We start from the raw sequence: 16,559 nt of genomic DNA, 5'->3' as shown, positions 1-16,559 counted from the left end.
CCCCCTGCCTGGGCAGGGACACCTCCCACCAGCCCAGGTTGCTCCAAGCCCCGTCCGACCTGGCCTTGAACCCCTCCAGGGATGGGGCAGCCACAGCTTCTCTGGGCACCCTGGGCCAGGGACTCACCCCCCTCAGAACAAAAAATTCCTTCCTGATACCTCACCAAATCACCGCTCTTCCACTTTGAAGCCACGGCCCCTCATCCTATGACTACATGCCTTTGTAAAAAGTCCCTCCCCAACTTTCCTGGAGCCCCTTTAGGGCCTGGAAGGGGCTGGAAGGTCTCCCCGGAGCCTTCTCTTCCCCAGGCTGAACCCCCCCAGCTCTCTCAGCCTGTCCTCCCAGCAGAGGTTCTAACCCTCTGATGGTCTTCACGGCCTCCTCCGGGCCTCCTCTGAACCCTCGGATGCTCTGACGTTGTGCCACATGACCCGTCCCCCCAAAACGTGCCCTCCCCAGCATGGGACTTCCTAGACCTCCCCTCCCAGAGGCAGCCACCCCCCTGCCAACACGCTGCCCCAACTCACCGATGAAGGGGATGGACGCCAGTGAGTCCTCGGGGGCCGCCAAGGGAGCCACGCGCCGGCCTTGCCGCTCGGCCACCAGCCTCTCCCCTTTGCCGCTGGCCGGCGGGGGGTCACAAATGTCCGTCTCCTTCACCCCCTCGGGGAAGACAAAGTTCATCTGCCGCATGGGGGGTGGCATCTTGCGTCCCGTGGGCGGCTTCTGCCGCAAAACCACCTCTTCCCTCCGCTCCTCCGGCTGCTCGGGCACCCGGCTGCTCTCCGGCCGCTGCTCCCGGGGTGCGGCAGGGATCGGCTGGGGACCGGTGGGTGGCGGGATGGCGGTGACCACCCTCTCCGGGAGCGGGCCGGCCGGCCGCTGCGAGATGCTGAAGGTGGGCAGGCCACCGAAAGCGGGGTCACGGAAGGAGAGGGCATGCAGCAGCCCCGTGCGACGCTGGAAGGACGGGCTGTAGCTCCGGTAGCCGATGTAGCCTGAATCGTCCGCGCTCTGCAGGTTGGGCTGCGACGGGTGCTTCTGCACTGGCGCTGGCTCCCGCGAGGAGGAGGAGGAGGAGGAGGAGGAAGGTGCGAAGGAGCTGTGCGGGACGGGCTGCCCGGCGGCGGTGACGGTGGCCCGGCAGAGCCTCTCGGGTGGCCAGGCGGAGCGGTCGAGGCGCGGGGAGAGCAGGGCGCTGGGCTCCAGTGCCTCCATGGAGCGCCCGTACCTGCCCAGGTAGTGGTCGGAGCGGGCGCGGGGGGCCCAGCTCTCGCGGGGGGGCTGCACCAGGGTGTCGTGCGAGGCGCTGTGCGGCCAGCCCCGGGGGGCCGCCGACGAGCCCCCTCCCAGCCGGTCCTGGGACACGCTGCGGTAGCGGGGGGGCATGGCGTGCCGCCGCTCCTCCGAGGCGCTGCGCCGCGGCTCCTGGCTGCAAAACCAGCGGGAAAGAGCCTGCTGGCACTCCTGCCGGCCGGGCGCCCGCTGGCTGCCCGACGCCTCCCGGGGGGGCCGCCCGGCCCCCGACAGCCCCCCGACGCCCTCCTTGAAGCCGCAGTGAGTCCGGTGCTCCGGGAGATGCTTGGGGACCCCGTAGCAGGAGGAGGTGGCGGGGGACACCCCGTAGCGGTCGGGCAGAGAGGATGCGACGTTGCTGGGGCAGCCGGTGCGGGAGAAGGAGCCGGGGTGCCCGTGGGGTGCGGTGGGGCGCGGAGGGGGACCCCCAGGTTGCGGCTCGTCGGGGCGGTGCGCGGGGCTGCCACCCGCCTCGCCGCGGGTGCTGGCGAGCGTGGCCGTGCCGAGCGGGGACGAGGGGCCCGCGGCGGCGGGGCGGGGGGCCCGGGTGTCCGGCATCTGGCCCGGGGGGGGCTCGGCGCCCCGTGACTGGAAGGGGTAGGTCTTCCGCGGGTAGCAGATGGGAGGGGGCTCGGGGATGCTCTGCGCCCCGCCAGAGTACGGCTCGTTGCCCTTCAGGTAGGCATCCTGCGAATACGCCTGTGGGGGGACGGGGGGGGGGTCAGGGTGGGGGGGCTGCAACCCCCCCATTCCCACCGCAGGGACGGTCTCTGCTCCCCCCACAACCTGCGAGCAAACGTCCCCATCGGGGCGAGCTGGGCAATGCTGGCTGCAACCCCCCCGGTCCCGCTTTCCCACGGGGCCCCCCCGGGCACTGAGCAACGCTGCCGCCAACATCAGCCCTTCCGCTCCCCCCGCCGCCCCCCCTTCCCCTCCTCTCCTTCCTAAAATACCCCGGCACGGCTGGCCGGGCCCCGCTCTCCCGTCTCACTTTTCACAGACGCCTCTGACTCCGCACCCGGGGGATCCTCAGCGGCCGGGGCAGGCACAGGCGCGAGATCCCCCCCCTTGCCAGCGCTGTAAGACTCCCCCCCGCATCCCAATGGGAGCAGGTCCCCAGGCTGGGGCCACACAGCGGTGCCATCTAATAGCCATGCCGGCGGTGGGGGATGGCAGCTTTGGTGGCAGCGCTGCCGGGAGAGCCCGGGGGGCAGCCGGGACCGGAGGAGCCCCAGGCAAAGCCCCACGCACACCCATCGGCTTGGGCCACTGCTGTCCCCAGACCCCAGCTCACCGACAGCAGAGCCACTTGGGGTGCTCCAAGGATACGCCAGACCCTGAGACCCAGAGAACTCGCCCTCCAGCTATGCCCGAGGATGCCCCCCCCAAAAAACAGGGGTCACGTCCCCATCCTTCCTGCTCTGCATCCCTTGGTACCTCCGCTCCCACACCCACTGCTGCTCCAGGGATGCTGGTGGGACCCTGTCCCCAAGCGTCCCCATGTGTCCACAGCAAGACAGGGCCACTTGGCCACCCCCACCGGAGGAGCGTGGGCAGGGACACACCAGCCCCTCAGGTTTGGTGGGGCAGGAATGCCGGCACATCCCGGGAAAGCCATGCCGGGGAACCCGATCCCGGTCCCCAGCACCTGCCCGGCAAACTCACCAGCTGGAGGATGTCCTCGTCCTTGGGCATGATGGAGAGCTCCAGCACATCATCACTGCGGGGAGAGGGGACAGAGGGGTCAGGGTGGCCGGGGTCAGTCCCCGCCTGCCCCCAGGGAGACCAATCCCATCCCCATGAGGGGATGAACGTCCCCATCCCCGTGTGACGGTCACAGCACGTCACTGCCTGTCCCTGGTCCCCTGCAGCACCGCTGCCTTCGGGCGCCCAAGTGACTCACCACCGCTCCTGCCGGCCCTGGTGACACCCAGGGGGACAGCGCCTGCTGCGACGTGTCCCCTCCATGTCACCTCGCTGGCTCTGCCCGTCCCTGCGCTCCTCCCAGCCCCGGGAAGGGGACTCACCTGTTCTGGATCAGCGCGATGACCTGCGAGTAGGTTTTCCCGATGATGCTCTCCCCGTTCACCTTGACCAGACGGTCCCCTGCAGAGCGTGGGGAGAAGACAGTGTCACCGCAGCTCAGTTGGGGGGTGGTGGCACCTGGCTGTCCCCACGGTCGCTCACGGCAGGGTTTGAACAAGGCCAGGGCTTCTGCCACGGGTAGAGCCCCATCCTGTGTGGCAAGGGGAGCCGTGGGGACCCCAATGCTGCTCTGAGCATCCATCCCAGGCCAGGGACAAGAGAGCAGAGACCCCGCAGTGCTGGCGGGGGGGGCGGGGGGAAGAGGGAACGCAAGAAAAAGAGCAAAACAAGCAAGAAAGGCCCCGGCAGAGGAGTCAGGGCATCACGTGCATCCCGTGAGGAGCCCGGAGCCATCTCCGGCTCTGAGACGCCGCCAGCCTGGCCGCCCCCCGCGACCCCCGCTCACCAGTGTGCAGCCCAGCCTGGTGTGCCGGCCCGTCCTCCCGCACGTTCTTCACGAAGATGGTGTCCATGGGCTCCAGGCGGCTCCGGGGGGGACCTGCTCCCCAGGGACAGAGCGTCAGGGAGCCGTCGGCATGGCTGGCCCATCCCACGGCAAGAAGGTCCCTGGTGGCACCCTCCTCGCCTCCCCAAGCCCACGTGCGCCAGCCCTGCCCACAGCGGGACCTGAGGAGCCCCCCGGCACCCACCTCCCCCAGCCATGGCAGCTCCCCAGGGGTCTGTGGCTCTGTGCAAGAGCAAAAGCCATCGGGGGCTGCAAGAAACCGGAGGGCGGGTGGGCCGGGGGGGGCGGTGGAAGGATGGCAGAGGGATGATGCCAACAAGGGATGCTGAATCCCCCGGGGACCTCCTGGAGCGAGGCCAGTGTCGTCCCCCCCCCCCCCCGCCAGTGCCAACGGGCTCCGGGTGCCAGGTCTGGCCGCTGCTGCCCGCATCCAGCCCAGCCCCCGGGGACCGCAGCCCCGGCGCCTCGTCACGCTGCCGGCGTGCCGATCCGTTCTGACGCCTTCACATTCGCTCACGTCACCGCCAGCCTCCGGGAGGAGAGCGGGGCCGTGTCCCCGTCCCCAAACACCCCGCGCTCAGCCGAGCCGTGGGGGCCGGTGCCGGCCATGCCACAGCCCCTCCAGCTTTGGGACAGACCCCCCCCTGGGCGCGAGGTCCAGTGAACCTCCCAAGGGCTTTGGGGACACCGAGCCCGTCTGCTGCACCAAGTGCCACCAAAGACCGCGCCGCTTCACCGCCAGCTGATATTTAGGGCCACGTTGCCAGCCAGTGGAGATGGGGGACAGCATCCCCCAGGCACAACACCCACTGCGACCTGTGACAGCCGCGTGTCCCCTGTGCCCACCAATTCGGGTGGTGACATCGCCCTGAGCGGGGAGTCCCCACGGGTCCCCAAGGCGGTGCAGCGCCAGTGCTCACCTGCTCGGTTCCCGTTCTCCTCCTCCTGCCAAAAGAAGAGAAAATCATTTATCTGGTGGCCGGGCCAGGGCAGCCGGGGCGGGGGGACTGGCGGGGGACCGGAGAGGTGCCAGCCCCACGAAGCCCCTCGCGGGACCTGCGCGTCCCTCTGCCCTCTGCCGCCCCCGGCTAAAATTACCCTCCGACACCGGATCCATCCGTGCCGCCCGCGCAGCCCCGCCGGCGGGCAGGGAGGGGGTCCCTCCGCAGCCCCCCGTGCCCAGCTGCTGGGGAAGGGGCCGGTTTTGGGGCAGGGGAGCGGGAAGGGGCACAGCCAGCCCCGTGGTGGCACCTCACCCTTCTCCTGGGCCACTGAGCCTGGCTGCGGAGAGCCCGAGCCCCCGCAGTGGGGTCCCAGGGGAGGGACGGAGGTGCCCGCTGTCACCCATGCCACCGCAGCGCCCGGGCAGCGGGTCCCGGTGGCAGGGACCCCCGGGAAGGGGACGGTTTTGCGCAGGCGTCCTCGGAGGGGCACCGGCCACCAGCGCAGCTATATTTAGCCCTGCAATTATTCAGCATGGGGCAGGCTGCCAGGGCTGCGGCGGGCACTGCAGGGGGGGTGGCGGAGGGGTCCTGGCACCCCCTCCCCGGCCACAGGCAGGGGACAGCACTGGGAGCCGCATGGCTCCGTTCCCACTGTGTCCATGGGCTCCTGCCCTCGCCCCCCACATCCTCCCGTGGGGACGCCCCCGGCGGAGCCACGCTGCCCGGGGGGTGCCCGAGCTGGGGCGGGACACAGCCCCGATGTCCCCAGGGCGGGCAGGTCCCTCCGGGGTGCTGGGAAGGGACCACGCTCTGTCATGACGGAGTGACATTCCCCATGAGGAGGAGGAGGAAGGGGCTGGAGGCATCGCTCCACGATGGGAAGGAAAAGCCACGTCCCACGGCCTCGGCGCACGGCCGGCACCATTGCCCGTGCACCGAGTGGCTGCCGCGGTGCCACGGCAGGAGCGTGGGGCCAGCGAGGGCCCCTGGAGGCACGGACTCGCCCCTCTCCCTGCCCCTCCTCACCCTGCGGCACCCCGGAGCCCTTCCCAGCCCCCGGGGCAGCCCGGCGGTGCCAGGGCTGGGCGCGGCGGTGCCAAAGCCTGGCGCGGCGAAGGCAGCTCCGCCGTCACCCTCCCTGCTGAGTCAACCCCACCGAAACTCAGCCCCCGGACCTGGCCGCCCGCCGGCACCCACGGGTGCTGAGACAGCCGCACCGCACCCTGCCCCGCCGGCCCGGGCAGCGCCGGCTCGGGCTCAGCCCCGCGGTGCCGGGAGCTATTCCCAGCCCCTTTGCAAGAGCATCTCCGCCTCCCGGCGCTGATCCGGCTCCTTCCCACGCGGCCCCGTGTGCGCCTGCCCTGGCGGGGCTCAGCCCCGGTGCCCAGCGCCGCGGGGCAGGACCAGTCCCCGGCTCTTGGAGGATGTCTCAGGAGGGCGGTGGAGAGGTGGAAGCGAGCGGGATGGTTCGGAGCAGGTTCGGGCCATCCCCAGGATGAAACGTGGTGAACGGAGTTCAACCCAGTTGGCGGCCGGCCACCAGTGGTGCTCCCCAGGGCTCGGTGCTGGCGCCAGCTCTGCTTAATATCTTATCGATGATCTGGGTGAGGGGATCAAGTGCACCCTCAGTAAGTCTGCAGATGGTTTGGAGTGGGAGTGTTGATCTGCTTGAAGGATCTACAGAGGGATCTGGACAGGCTGGATCCACGGGATGAGGCCAATGGTGTGAGGTTCAACAAGGCCAAGTGCCAGGCCCAGCACTTGGGTCACAACAACCCCATGGACGCCACAGGCCGGGGGAAGAGTCGCTGGAAAGCAGCTTTCCAGCAGAAAAGGACCTGGGGGTGTTGGTCGACAACCAGCTGCGTATGAGCCTGCAGTGTGCCCAGGTGGCCAAGGCGGACTATGTCAGCAATAGTGTGGCCAGCAGGGCTATGGAAGTGATTGTCCCCCAGTACTGGGTAGGACAAGAAGAAACAGCCTCAAGTCGCGTCAGGAGAGGCTTAGATCGGATATTAGGAAAAGATTTCTTCATGAAAATGGTCGTCAAGCATTGGAAGAGGCTGCCCAGGGCAGTGGCGGAATCGCCATCCCTGGAGGGATTTCAGAGCCCTGTAGACATGGGTCGGAGGTGGCCTTGGCAGTGCTGGGTAACGGTTGGACTTGATGATCTTAAAGGTCTTTTCCATATAAACGATTCTATGGAAGCTCCTTTGCAGAGCCACGCTGCCGGTGACGGTTCAGGTCCGTGTTCCCGGTGCAGACAGGAAAGTGTGGGCAGGAAGGATTGGGGGAAGCAGAATCGGGAGCCTGGGAAAAGCGCGGTGACGGAGGACGTCGCGCGGGGACTCTGGCGAGTCGCCTCTCCCCACCCTGTGACTCACTTCCCACCGAGTTCCCCGCCTGCGGGGAGGAGGCAGCCGACGCCGGCCCCTGGGGCAGCGGTGCCGTGGGGCAGCCGGAGCCGTGGGAAGCTGCAAAGCTCTGGAGGCGATGGGAGCATCCAGGTCTGCCCACGCCGGAGCGGGGAAAGGGCTGCGACGGACCACACGGCTCTCAGAGACTTCTCCCTTCATCCGCACGAAGCTGCCGCTGCAGAAACCGGGGCGAGAGGGGGGGTTTCCAACCATGGGGGCCCGGAGCCGGCACGGCAGGAAAGCAGAGGGCACGGTCCACGCTGGAAGCTGCTGGTGGTTTCGCAGGGTCCCTCCATCCCAGAGGGAAAAGGTGCTGCCGGGATTGGGACTTCTCGACGGCTCAGAGGGCGCAGGAGGCGATGGCCAAGCCGGGGGTTGGTTCCTCCCCAAAAAGCAGCACCTGGGAAGGGTCCGGCTGCAGCTGAGCCAAGACACGGTTGTTGCCACCAGGTCCCAGAGCAGATCCAGCCCGAAGCCTCCCGCTGACAGCCAGGAAACCGAGAGCAAAAATCCACTGCACTAGAGGCAGCGGGCACGTGTCCGTCGCCGGGTGACGACCTGCTGGCACTTCCCGGTGCTGGAGGGGACAAGCCGATGCTGGTCAGAGGAGGAGGAGGAGGAGGAGGAGGGATGTGATGATGGATCGAACAGCATCCTCCAAAGCACCTGCTCCCAGGCTTGGCTTCATCGTGCCCACGCGTGGCACTTCGGCTCCAGCGACGTCCCGCCGTGCTGAGCCTCCCCCTGGCCTCGGGGGCTCTGAAGTGCCTTTTCCTGCTGTTCCCGGGAACGCCGGCGCCGCCGTTCAGAGCTGAGGGATTCTCTCCATTCCCACAGACATCTGCGTCCCCCACCAGAAAGGCTCTGGGACATCTCCAGGGACACGACCGACTCGCTCCTCGCTCAGAGCACGTCTCCCCGCAGCTCCACGGGCTCCTCCATCCCGGGGCCGTCCACCCCAAAAAGGCAGGCCATGGATGGTCCACTCCATGGCTCCCCAGAACCGCCCCCCCAGCCCACATACAAGCATCCCGCATCCAACCTCGGCACCTCCGAGCCCCGCTCCAGCAGCTCGGGGGGTCCCTGTGCCCCCGCCGCCCGCCCGCCTCCAGGTCCCAGCCCTACCTTGGTGGTGGAATGCACTGCCGACTCCGGGGGGTAGACGATGAAGTGGCGGAGGGTGAAGCCGAACCCCCCCTGCGAGCTCTTCCGCAGCACCACCGTCTTCGGGCCCACCCAGGGGAAGGGCCCCTCCGGGGGCGCGTTGGCATTCGGGGACGCCCCATCTCTCCGGCCCGGCGTTGGCTGCAGGGGACGAGGAGGAAGATGTCACTTCTGAGGAGGAGGGGGGATGCAGGCAGGCGGTCAGCCCCCCCCACCAGCCCCCTCAAAGCCCTGTGCTGGGGGTGGGGGGTGTGGAAATCTGCTGGAAAAGTCACTCCGCCCCTCAGAACCCCCTCCCTACGCCCAGCAGCAAATTCCAGCCCCCCAAAACCACCCCACCAGCATCCCCTGAGCCTCCTCGTGCGGGACCTGTTGGGAAAAGACGCACGGAGAGGAAATTTAATAAAAAAAAAAAAAAAAAAAAAAAAAAAAGGAGGGGGGAAATCAGCTGCGCCTGGGGGTCTGGATGGGACCCAGGAGGCAGCGCGGGAGGAGGAGAGATGGGGGCGGATGGGGGAGTCGGGGACAAAAGGTCCCCTTCCGATGACGCCGCGGTAACAACCTCGGGCAAGCCGGAAAGAGCCGGCCGGGAGGCGGCTGGATGAGTGATGCTTCCCGAGACGGGGCAGGGACCTGGCACCGCGTTGGGCTCTGGCTTGGGACGCTGCCTGGAGCAGCAACCGGGGCCAAGAGGGACGTGGCTCCATCCCGCAGCCGATGGTGCCGATGTCGGGGGGGAGGAGGGGAGGAAAACGGGACCATGGCAGAGCCCGGAGTAGCCGCGGGCGTCTCGCCTGGCACCCGGGCAGGGAGCTTGGAGAGACAGCAGGAGTCCCGACACCTCGGCTGAGGTCGGGAGGGTTTAGCGCAGCGCCGGCGAGGGATGTTGCCGGTCGCCGTGGCTGCACATCTGGCTGCACATCTGGCTGCGCATCCACCATGCCGAGGCCGGAGCATCCCCGTGGCCAAAGCGGGCAGAGGGTCCTGCCCGACGCCCTGGCAGCACCGAGCTCCGCTAAAACCGGAGGAATCGGCAGCCTGGGAGCGGGCAGGGACAGGCAGCCGGGCAGGAGGGGATCCATCGGGATCCTGGCCCGAGCGCCGTCTCCTTCCCCAGCCGGAGTCAGCCCGTCCCGGGGCGAGGGTGTTAAAATTCAGGCGCCGTCTCGGTGGAAGCGATGGCTGGGGAGCGGGGAGGCAGAGGGACGCACAAAGGGACGAGGCACAAAAAGCCTTTGTCTGCGCCTGTGCTGAGTGGGCCTTTTCGCCGCCGGTGGGGAAAATCTGACGGCAGCTCGTGTTGGGGGGGGAAGGGGGGGGGGGGGCTGGGCTGCACCCCCTTTACCGGCACGTCCCGCACGGGGTCCGGCTGCAGGTGGGGCTGGGGGGGGGCTGGGGGGGGGCCCGTCCCCCTCGGGATACGGTCCCCGTTGGTGATGGCACGGCTCCGGCACTGCAGCCCACGAAGCATCGCCCTGGCACAGCACCCGCGGACCCGCTCCATCACCCCCGGAGCAAACCTGGGGGGGGGGAGATGGGGTGGGGGCAGTCCAAGGGTTTCGGGTGCCGGCGGACACCGCAGATATCCCAAAACATAAAGAGAGCGGCCACGCTCCCGACGCCGGCACAGGAGAGCCAGAAAACCCCACCACAGCCCCACACAGGGGGCAAAACTCCCCCCCCCCCCCCCGCCCCCAAACCCTCCCTCCACCACTCAAACCCCGTCCAGTGACCCAAAACCAGATGGCAACGGGGACCCCACGCTCCCCCCAGGGACATCCCCCCCCCACCCCCGCCATCCCTTCGCCCCGAGGCCGGGAGCATCCCGGGCGCGCGTTCGGGCGCCTGTCCCCATCTGCGCCCTCCATTGTGTCGGGCCGCCGGCTCGCCCGGATTATTTTTATAAGCTGACAGCTGAATGTGCCCCGCTGATTTTAACCGGCACGGACAAGCCCTCCGAAAAGGATAGGATAGGTTTGGAAACACCGACGGCAGCGCCCAGCCGCAGGGATGGGGGACGTGTCCCCGTGTCACGGGCGCGCCGGAGCCGTGGCCACGGCTCCGGCGCGCCCGTGACACGGGGACACGTCCCCCAGCTGCGGTGTACCCGGTACAGCATCAACGGTCCCCTGGTCTTTTTTCCCTCTCCATCCCAAGCTTCCATAACTCACGGCGGAGGAGGGATCGCTTGGGAACGCTCCCATCCCCCGGGGGGACACAGCGGCCTGACATCCCCCCCGCCCCCACGACGGGGGAAATCACCCGCCGCAGAGAGACCCTGCAAAAGGGGGAGGGAGGGGTGGGCAAAAGCCAACCCTCCCCGCCCGCCGTGCCTCAGTTTCCCTTCTTCGCCCACCCTGCTTCGGTGGCGCTTTTTGGGCTGCAAAACCCCCGGCTGTGGGCTTGGACGTCGTCCGTCCGTCCGTCCGTCCCCCCCACCCACACACTGGCTCGCAGCCCCAAAGATGCTCCCGCTCCCCCCGTGGCAGCGGGGTCAACAACTGATTTGCCATTTGTCCCCTGTGTCGTCGTCCCCGTCCCCGGGGGGCCAGTCACCTCCCAGCTTTTTTGGCTTTATTTTAACCTCAGCCCGGTTGTTTTCCGCTGCGCTCCCACCGCCTGCATCCTGCCCGTTAGCCCGGCTCCCCCAAGCCCCCCCATCCCACAAGGGCTGCGGGAGGATGGGGGGCTGCCCAGGGCTGGGCATAGACCCCCCCCCCACCCCAGACAGCCCTGCGAGGTCCCTTGCCCCCCAGCACAGGTGTCACCTGTACCCCGGGTCACCGTGCCGCCTCTCTCCCCCCACGGGGAACACGATGGGACGGGAGGCTCCCACCAGTGTCCCACTCCTGCGGAACACAGGAGAGTTTTCCCTGCACCCTGGGGGCAGGATCTGGCCCCCCGGCCGGGCACGGGAGCAAAGCACCGGGGAGCTGCCAGCCCTGCCTTCACGGCCACCAGCAGGACCCCGGAGCCCCGACCCCAGCCCTCCCTCCAGCACGGGAGGGGACAAAGGGGACACACCACCGCCCAGGAGCTGTGACAGCCCCGGGCCGCCCCTTACCCAGCCCCACCAGCCCCCCAGCACTGGGGGAGCCCCCCCATCCCCTGCCCTCCCCTGCAAAGCATCCCCCCCACCACCACCATAAACAAGGCGCGACACCGGCACACGGTTCTCACCCGGCGGCATTTCTCGGTGCGGTGGGGTGCGCGGCCGTGCCGGGGGGCCGGGGGCCAGCGGTGCTCCGGGGGGGCTGCGGCGTACCGGCGCAGGCTGCTCAGCCAGATGCAGCGGGGCTCGGGCGAGCTGCAGTCCACCCCGACGGCGCGCTCCAGGCGCCAGCCCTTACCGGCTCGCTCCACGCTCCACAGCCCCTTCCTCACCACCGCCACCGGGCTGGGGGCCGAGGGGGGCCGGGGGGGACCCCGCAGCACCCGCCGGGACCCCCGCTCCCCTCCGCCCATGCTCTCCTCCACCATGGTCCGGGTCTGGCTTCGGGCTCTCAGCCGGCGGCCGGCACAGCCATGGGCTCACCGTCGCCTTCACTGGTTTTGCCCCTGGAGTGGGGCAGCTCGGCGGCGGGGGCCGGCTACCGGGGGGGCCACGGGGCCAGCTGCGCCGTCTCGCATGGCTGGGGCGATGTGCGGTGCTCCCGGCCCGGCGATGCTCTCGCACGCTCGCTTTGCTCACACCCCCTGCGAGCGACACAGCCCCGGCGCGAGGGGCGGCAGCCGGCCCCCCGCCAGCCACCCGCGCCACGCTGGGATGGAGGGATGGAGGGAGGGTGGGATGGAGGGATGGAGGGAGGGTGGGATGGAGCGATGGACGGAGGGTGGGACAGACGGATGGAGGGATGGACGGAGGGCGGGCGGCCGCACACCCCAGTTGTGCTGGGGCCCCAGCTGCTGGCAGGGATCAGCGTGCCCAGCCCACCGCGCCGAGCCAGCCCCCCGCCGCCTGCGGTGTCACTTCGCCCGGACTTTCCCTTTTTTCTTTCTCTCTTTTCTTTTTTTTTTTTTTTTTTTTTTCTTCTTCCCCCTTTTTTTCTTTTTAATCCACCCACTTCTTACTCCATCACCCCGGGCAGCATCCCACCCTCCCCGCTTCCTCCTCTCCCTCCTCCCGGCCCCTTCCTTCCTTCCTCCGCTCGCTCTCCGCAGGGCACCGAGCGATGCCGGGGACAGGGAGGGGGACAGCCTGGGGGTGTGGCAAATGTCACCCCTGCTCAGGCAGGAGAGGAGCCACCGTGGGGCTCTGCAAGGCGGGGGGAGCCAGTGGGGGCTCCGAGACGCCCCTTGTCCCCTCCCTGTCCCCGGCGCCCAGCAGAGCCCGTGCAGTGGGGACACACATCCAGCTCCGGGCTCCGCTGGCGCAGCACCCTGGGGACCGCCACAGCCCCTTGGGGACCAACACAACCCCCCAGGGACCAACACAGCCCCCCAGGGACCGACACAGCTCCTCCGACCCCCCTGCTTAGTGCCTGTGGCAAAGACAGTGGCTCCAAAGACACTTCCCACCGGGAGCCGAACCAAGACACCCCCGGCTCCCAGCCCCATCTGCCATTTCGGGGGACACCCAGGGCTGCAGACACACATGGCGGGTCCCTGTTGTCCCCCGGGCACGGAGCCACCAGCCCCCACGGTTCAATCCTGGCTCCCCAGTGTTGAGCCCGCAAGCGGGGACAGCAAACGGCCCTTGTCACCGGTGCCGGGGGGGCTCCCGCTGCTCCAGGGGGACAAATCACCCTTCCCCAGCCCCGCTTTGTGCCCCCCGAGTCGCTCTCCACCACGGTGGCCAAAATATGGGTGGAATAAGGAAAAGAGCATCACCTTGGTGAGCCTGGCGCCCGCGAGCACCCGACCCGGGCAGGGGCTGTGGGTGGGCAGCGTCCCCCTGCCCTGCCTGTCCCCGTCCCCGCTGGAGGGGGTCCCACGCCGCATTCCTGCCGTGCTGGAGGCGGAGGAGAGGCACGTGCGGCCACGCCGGGGAAATGCCGGGCATTGCTGAGATTGCAGCCCGCAGCCTTGGGGCCGGCCGCGGCCCCCTCCTCTCCTCTGCCCCCCTCCACCCCACCAGAGCGGGACCGGCCCCTCGGTCCCGATGGCAGGCACCCACTTCCCGCAGCCACCAGGCTGGTGGCTGGCACCGGACACCAGTGAGGGGACAGTGCCCAGGGTGCGATGCCACACAGAACCCCTGCATGGTGGCAGTGCTTCGGCGTTCAGCATGTCCCCAGCGTCTACCCTGGCCAAGGTGCCACGGATCTGCCCCAAAACAGCCCCAGCGCCTGCCCCGAGCCCTGCCAGGGAGGCGGCTCGACTGGCTCGGTGGCAGCCGTGTCCCCAGGGACCTGGCTGTACGCCCCCAGCACAGCACACCCCATGACACCGTCCCGGTGCCTCCGCACTGGCAGCCCAGGGAGAAACCGGCACAAGGAAACGTGGGACCCAAATCCCTGCCATCGCCTTCCTCCCCGGGGTCGTCCCCCGAGCCACCCTGATGTCACCTGGTGCGTGTGCCGGGGGTCTCCCATGGGAGCCACCCCGGGGCCAGCCCCGCGTCCCCACCTGGGGACAGGCAGCCTGCGGAGGTGCCGGCGTGTCCCAGCAGGCAGAGCTGCCCAGCCGGGGCGGCGGGACGGGGCTGGCACAGCTGCGGTGCCATCAGCTCCCGGGGGGGCTTCGCTCCCCAGCTGAAATCGGGGAGGGGGAGCGCAGCCTGCGCAGGCGGGTGGGCTCCAGCCGGGGGTACCGGGGCAGCACCGGCTGCCCTGGGGGTGGCGGGGTCTCATCCTGCCACCTCCGCTCCCACCTTCCCTGGCAGCTGCCCCAGCAGCCTGGGGGTGCTGGAGGAGGGGTCCCCAGCCCCCGGGGGATCCTGGGGGGGTGTCAAGGGGAGAACGGGCCCCAGGATTGTTCCCGCAGCCCAAAGCGGGAAAGGTCAGGCGGCGTTCGCGGGGGCAGATTCCACCCCGAGGAATGCGAGCGCGCCTGGACGCCTTCCAAAATACTTGTGTTTTGCACAGGAGTGTCCTAAATACGCGGCCAAACAGGAGCAAGGGGGAAGGCAGCCGCGCTCCCGGCATGCACCGCCGCCGCTGCCGGCACGCCGGGGCGGGCGCGCAGGCGTCGGTGGCGGGGGGGGAGGACGGGGGACATGCACCCACCCGTGCATGCGCCCACGCTGCCACCGGCCTGCGGGGCCCTCTGCCGGCATCCCCTCCCTGCCCGCACCCCCAGCCAGACCTGCAGGGAAACTGAGGCACGGAGGAGCAGGGAGCACCCTGGGCACCGCTGCCTTTACCCGGGGCGGGAGGGAGGGGGCTCACCACATTTTGCACCCCCTGCCCTGCTGCTCCCGGAGCTCTCCCACCCTGTTCAGACCCCGGTGGCACCCCCAGGATGGACCCGGTGGTTCCGGCTGGGGGGTGAACACACACACACCCCCCCACCACCACCACCGTGTCCTGGCCCCGCCAGCTGCGGCCGTGGGTCCCTGCCAGCGCGGCCATCGCAGCCCCTGGCACGCAGCGCGGATAACGTCACGCTTCGGGCAGGAACAGAGGACAGAGGGACAGGCAGCTGCCCGTCCTGCCGCCACCACGGCGTGCTGGGCTCGGCCCCCACCTCCCTCCTCCGGCCCGCTTTCTGCGCGGGAAGGAGGTTTCTCCGGCGCTGGGCCCAGGGGGGGGACAAACACTAATCCCTCCCGAACGGCGAGCTGAGATTAGGGTCAGAAAAATGAGGTTTTAATAGGATTTTCAGGGGAGGAGAAAGCCGTGTTGAGACAATAACTGATTTCCAGCCCTTATATGGCAAAGCCGGTGCCGGCTCCCACCTGCGGCGGGTCCCAGGGGGGGGATGGGGGTCTCACTCGCACCCCTCGGTCCAGGCCAGCTCCGGCAGCACCTGGGGAGGCAGCACCCCAAAGGCAGCCGAGACCGACGCTTCCCTGTGGGCAGGGGCTGCCTGCGCCCACCCCCGTGCCACCGGCAAAGCAGGGATGCTCCGGCGGCACGGCCTGTCCCGGGGGACGTGGTGGCAGGAGAAGGGGGGGGTGCAGAACGCAGGTGACCGCACCGGGAGCAGCCGGGCATCTCGCCTGGCCGTGCCCCTGCCTCCGGGATTACCGCCCCGCAGGAGAAAGCATTTTAATTCTCTTTAACCCAAACCAGGGCTGAGGAGCTTTGCAGCTCAGCGGGGATTTGGGGGTGTGCTTGCTGGCTCGCGCACAGACGGCGCGTGCCCCCCACCGACCCCCCGGGACACCCTGGCATGGCGCGGCTGCATCCCCCCAGGACACCCCAGCATGGCGCAGCTGCAACCCCCTGGGAGCGGGAGGGAGGTGGGCTGGGGGCCGCTGGGGAGGTGATGCACATCCCACGCGGGAGCAGCAGCACTGGGAGTGGGAGGCAGCAACACCTCGGCGATGGAGAGAAACCCCCCAAGCGCCTCCCAGTAACACCCCCCACCCTTGCCAGCAGCCCCCGTGCCACGTCCCAGCCTGGGCAGGGACTGACCGGGATGGATGAACCATCCGTGGGACGAGCCCCGTGGGCAGGGCAGGAACCCCAGGGCTGGCTTCTGGCTGTGGGGATGGGCGACACCGGCAGGGTTTGCTCTGAGCATCCATGAAGATGCCCAACAGTCTCCTCTTGTCCCAGTGGCCTCACAACCGCCCAGTTTTCGGCAGCACCCAAATGCCCACCGAGCCGCTTGCAGCACCCGTTGTGCCACGGGCCTCGCGGGGGAACCGGAGACAGCCACCGGGACCCACGGCTCGAACGCGGGTGTGGGGTCTCCATCCTCACGGCCAGTCCCGGGGACGGCACAGGACTGGGCTCCCCTGGGAGACGCGGGGCTGGCAGCACCGAGCGGCCGCATGGGCACCGCCAAGGGCACGGCTTGACCCGCTGCCAAATCCCACCCCACACCACAGCCACCCGCCCGGCCGGGGACCCCCACCCACGTCCCCATCACCCGAAGCGGCCGGGAGGAGGGTGACACTGCCCAGGTGACACCGAGCCAAGTGCCAAAGAGGAGCCAAGCAGCCGGAGGAGCCACAAACTGGCTCTCTGACATTCCTCCCGCTCCAGTTTGGGTGTTAACGCGGGGAAGGAAATCGCCTTGTTCCTTCCCAACGCAAACTTTTATCTTGACAGCGTCTCCTTCGCAGCCCCGGTGTC

The 16,559-nt window shown here is 69.0% G+C and overlaps 1 protein-coding gene across 6 annotated transcripts in view; it reads right to left on the bottom strand.

Moving 5' to 3' along the window:
• ARHGAP23 (Rho GTPase activating protein 23) overlaps positions 1-16,559 on the bottom strand; it is a 40,453-nt gene that overhangs the window by 10,603 nt on the left and 13,291 nt on the right. For 2 of the 6 annotated variants that reach the window (XM_063354642.1, XM_063354641.1), the window contains exons 2-7: positions 8,335-8,514; positions 4,769-4,793; positions 3,789-3,881; positions 3,325-3,403; positions 2,963-3,017; positions 529-1,996 (exon numbers count right to left, since the gene is read on the bottom strand). In XM_063354642.1, the coding sequence (XP_063210712.1) occupies positions 529-1,996; positions 2,963-3,017; positions 3,325-3,403; positions 3,789-3,881; positions 4,769-4,793; positions 8,335-8,514 (1,900 nt within the window). Of the gene's footprint in view, positions 1-528; positions 1,997-2,962; positions 3,018-3,324; positions 3,404-3,788; positions 3,882-4,768; positions 4,794-5,104; positions 5,226-8,334; positions 8,515-11,553; positions 12,201-16,559 lie in introns of those variants that run through there. The other 4 variants (XM_063354645.1, XM_063354640.1, XM_063354644.1 and 1 more) reach the window with 4 other exon arrangements.

This window comes from Chroicocephalus ridibundus, chromosome 17 (genome assembly GCF_963924245.1).
Source record: "Chroicocephalus ridibundus chromosome 17, bChrRid1.1, whole genome shotgun sequence".
Classification (NCBI taxonomy): domain Eukaryota; kingdom Metazoa; phylum Chordata; class Aves; order Charadriiformes; family Laridae; genus Chroicocephalus; species Chroicocephalus ridibundus.
This window is presented reverse-complemented; position numbering and strand designations above follow the sequence as displayed.